Source organism: Amphimedon queenslandica, unplaced genomic scaffold (genome assembly GCF_000090795.2).
Source record: "Amphimedon queenslandica unplaced genomic scaffold, v1.1 AMPQUscaffold_11583, whole genome shotgun sequence".
Classification (NCBI taxonomy): Eukaryota; Metazoa; Porifera; class Demospongiae; order Haplosclerida; family Niphatidae; genus Amphimedon; species Amphimedon queenslandica.
In genome coordinates, this window is record NW_003548175.1 from 1 (window position 1) to 2,796 (window position 2,796).

General features: G+C 41.2%; 1 protein-coding gene across 1 annotated transcript in view; it reads left to right on the forward strand.

The window, feature by feature from the left end:
• Window positions 1–2,703: 2,703 nt before the first annotated feature.
• The window catches only part of LOC100631760 (52 kDa repressor of the inhibitor of the protein kinase-like), a gene marked incomplete at its 3' end in the record, with an annotated part of 1,151 nt that continues 1,058 nt past the window's right edge, over window positions 2,704–2,796 (forward strand). The window contains exon 1 of the mRNA XM_011409727.1: window positions 2,704–2,760. Coding sequence (XP_011408029.1) covers window positions 2,704–2,760 — 57 coding nt within the window. The remainder of the gene's footprint in view (window positions 2,761–2,796) is intronic.

Below are 2,796 nucleotides of genomic sequence, written 5' to 3' on the forward strand. Positions count from 1 at the left end.
ACTTCTAAAAATATCTTGGTAGGCAATTTTAACATAAATGTAGGTAACTCTTAAGCTCCTCTTCTTAATCAAGTTAGTTCTCTCTTTTTCCCTGAGTCAAATTGTCACACAACCTACTCACTATTCTCACTCAGGATCCCCTTCAATCATTGATCTTGTCTTTGTCCCTCGCTCAGCTCATGTTTCTGCCACTGTTTCTTCCCCTCTTGGTTCTTCTGATCACTGCACAATCATCTCCTCACTCTCTTTTTCATTCAAACCTGCTCCCTCTCACCGTCAATTCCACAGAAAAGTCTGGCTCTATCACAAGGCAGACTTCAATGCTATCAATGACTCTCTTAATGCCATAGACTGGTCATCCACACTTCCCCAAGACCTTGACACTGCCTGCTTGAAGTTCACCTCCATCTTTCTTCAGATTATAAATGAGTATGTTCCATCTTAGTTTGTCTCTGATCAACCTCTCCCTCCCTGGCTCTCCCGACTTCTTGTCCATAAAATAAGGCACCGCCATAAACTGTTACATTGAGCTGCTGTCTCCAATTATCCTTCACACTGGTTTGATTATCGTTCTCTACGCAATTCTATTTCTGCTGAGGTTAGGCGATCTAAATCACAATTTTTCAATTCCATCTCCCACTCACCTCCGAAATTTTGGTCTTATGTACACTCTCTCTGATGAAACAAGGACTCAGTCCCTCCTCTTACATCTCCCTCTGGTTCACTTATCTCTGATGCCCCTGGTAAAGCCAATCTTCTCAACCAGGCTTTTTCAACATTTTTCACTGTTGACCCTGGTCCCCCAATTGTTGCCCCTCTAGATCCCTCCTTGGTCTGTAAAATGATCTTCTGTGTACTGCTGCATCTGTCTCACGTCTCATCACCTCTCTCACTACTTGTACATCTCCTGGTCCTGACGGAATTCCATCTCTCCTGCTCAAATCCACTGCCTGCTCTATTTCTAAACCCCTTAAACTTATCTTCAATCTCTCTATTTCCACTGGTTCCTTTCCCTCTCCTTGGAAGAACTCCTGTGGCATCCCTATACCTAAAACTTCACCTCCCTCCTCATTTCCATCGGACTTTCGCCCAATTTCTCTCCTCAATCTAATCCCCAAACTTCTCGAAAGGCACATATCGGACATTCTACTGGATTATCCTCAAAAAACCTCTTTGAAACTCAATTTGGATTTCTCCCCAGTCGTTCTACCTTATCTGCTCTCTCTGCTGCTACTCACATGTATTTTCTACTCTTGACTCCGGATCTTCACTCTGTGGTGTTTTTCTCGATGTCAAAAAGGCCTTTGATTCTATCAGCCACAGTATTCTTCTATCCAAACTCCAGTCCCACAGCATTCCTCATCATATTCTACACTGGCTTCTCTCCTATCTCTCTGACCGGTCTCAGTGTGTCTGTGATTCTACCTCCCCTCCAGTCTCCTGTGTCCTCAGGTGTCCCACAAGGCTCCATTTTAGGTCCATTATTATTTGTTCTTTTGTTAATGATCTTGATCTTCTCCCACTCTCATCTAACTCTAAAATTTACTTGTACGCAGATGATCTCCTACTTCACACTCTTTCTCCTTAATATGATCATGCACCTCTTCAATCTGACATAGACATCATCACCTCCTGGTTCTCCTCCAACCGTCTCTCCGTAAATCCTTCAAAATCTAAGTATATGTTTTTCTCCCTAACGTCTCAGTCTTCATTTGATTCTCTCCCCCCCTGCTCTTGTCTTGTACTTCATTTGAAAGAGTTTATTCTTTTAAGTTTCTGGGCCTAATTCTCTCCTGCAATCTGTCATGGTCTAGACACATAACCACCATAATCAAAAGAGTTAAACGTCTAATAGGCTTAACCTACCGACAGATCTATTCCCTCTCCTCTTCAAAAACCCTTTTGTTCTTCTACACCACAATAGTGCGTCCTGTACTTGAGTATGGTTCTTCGATCTGGGATCCTGCCTCAACCTCTCTTTCCTCATCATTAGAATCAGTACAGCACTTTGCTCTGAAAATGATCCTAAAATCTTGGTCCACCCCTACATTGATCTTCTCTCCTATCTCAACTTAAAAACCTTGGCACACTGTCGACAAAGAGCTAAGATCATGATGTTTTTTAAAAAATAACGGTCTCATTCACTCTACCCTTCATTTGACTGAAAACCCTCCCACTCCTCCAATGTCTCCGTCATTATTGTCCTCAAAACTATGCCATCCCATTTTGCCGTACATCCTCCTATCTACATTCGTTCCTTCTCTCAACTATAAAACTCTGGAACTCCCTCCCAACTAAAGTAAAACAATCAACCTCAATTCCTTACATAAAATTTTATTTGGACTGTGAATTTTAATTCTGATTTATTAATTTATTCGATTAGTCTCATTATCTTTATATTATTTAATTCTGTTCAATTTCCTATTCTTCTTTTTATTAGCTTTGGCTTTTTCACATAAAAAAAATTGCCTTCATTTTGTTACGTAAAAAGGGTGTGGCCAAAATCGCAGCGCGCTTTGCGCGCCATTTTGTCTTCTTGCCTTACTGTGACTCAAAGTCCAGCTACGTCCCTGTTCAGAACCAGGAATCCTTTTCAGTAAGCCTCTTATCAATTTTAAAAAGGCCCTGGAGATTATACGAAAACACATCAAGAAAGACCATCACCAAGCTTCTGTCGTGAAATCAGATAAGTTCATGAAAGTGATGAGTAATCAACAACCAGCCATAACATCAATTCTTAATCGTGCTGTTGCTGATCAAGTAGGTGTTAATTGCCAGAAGTTAATGTCCATCTTT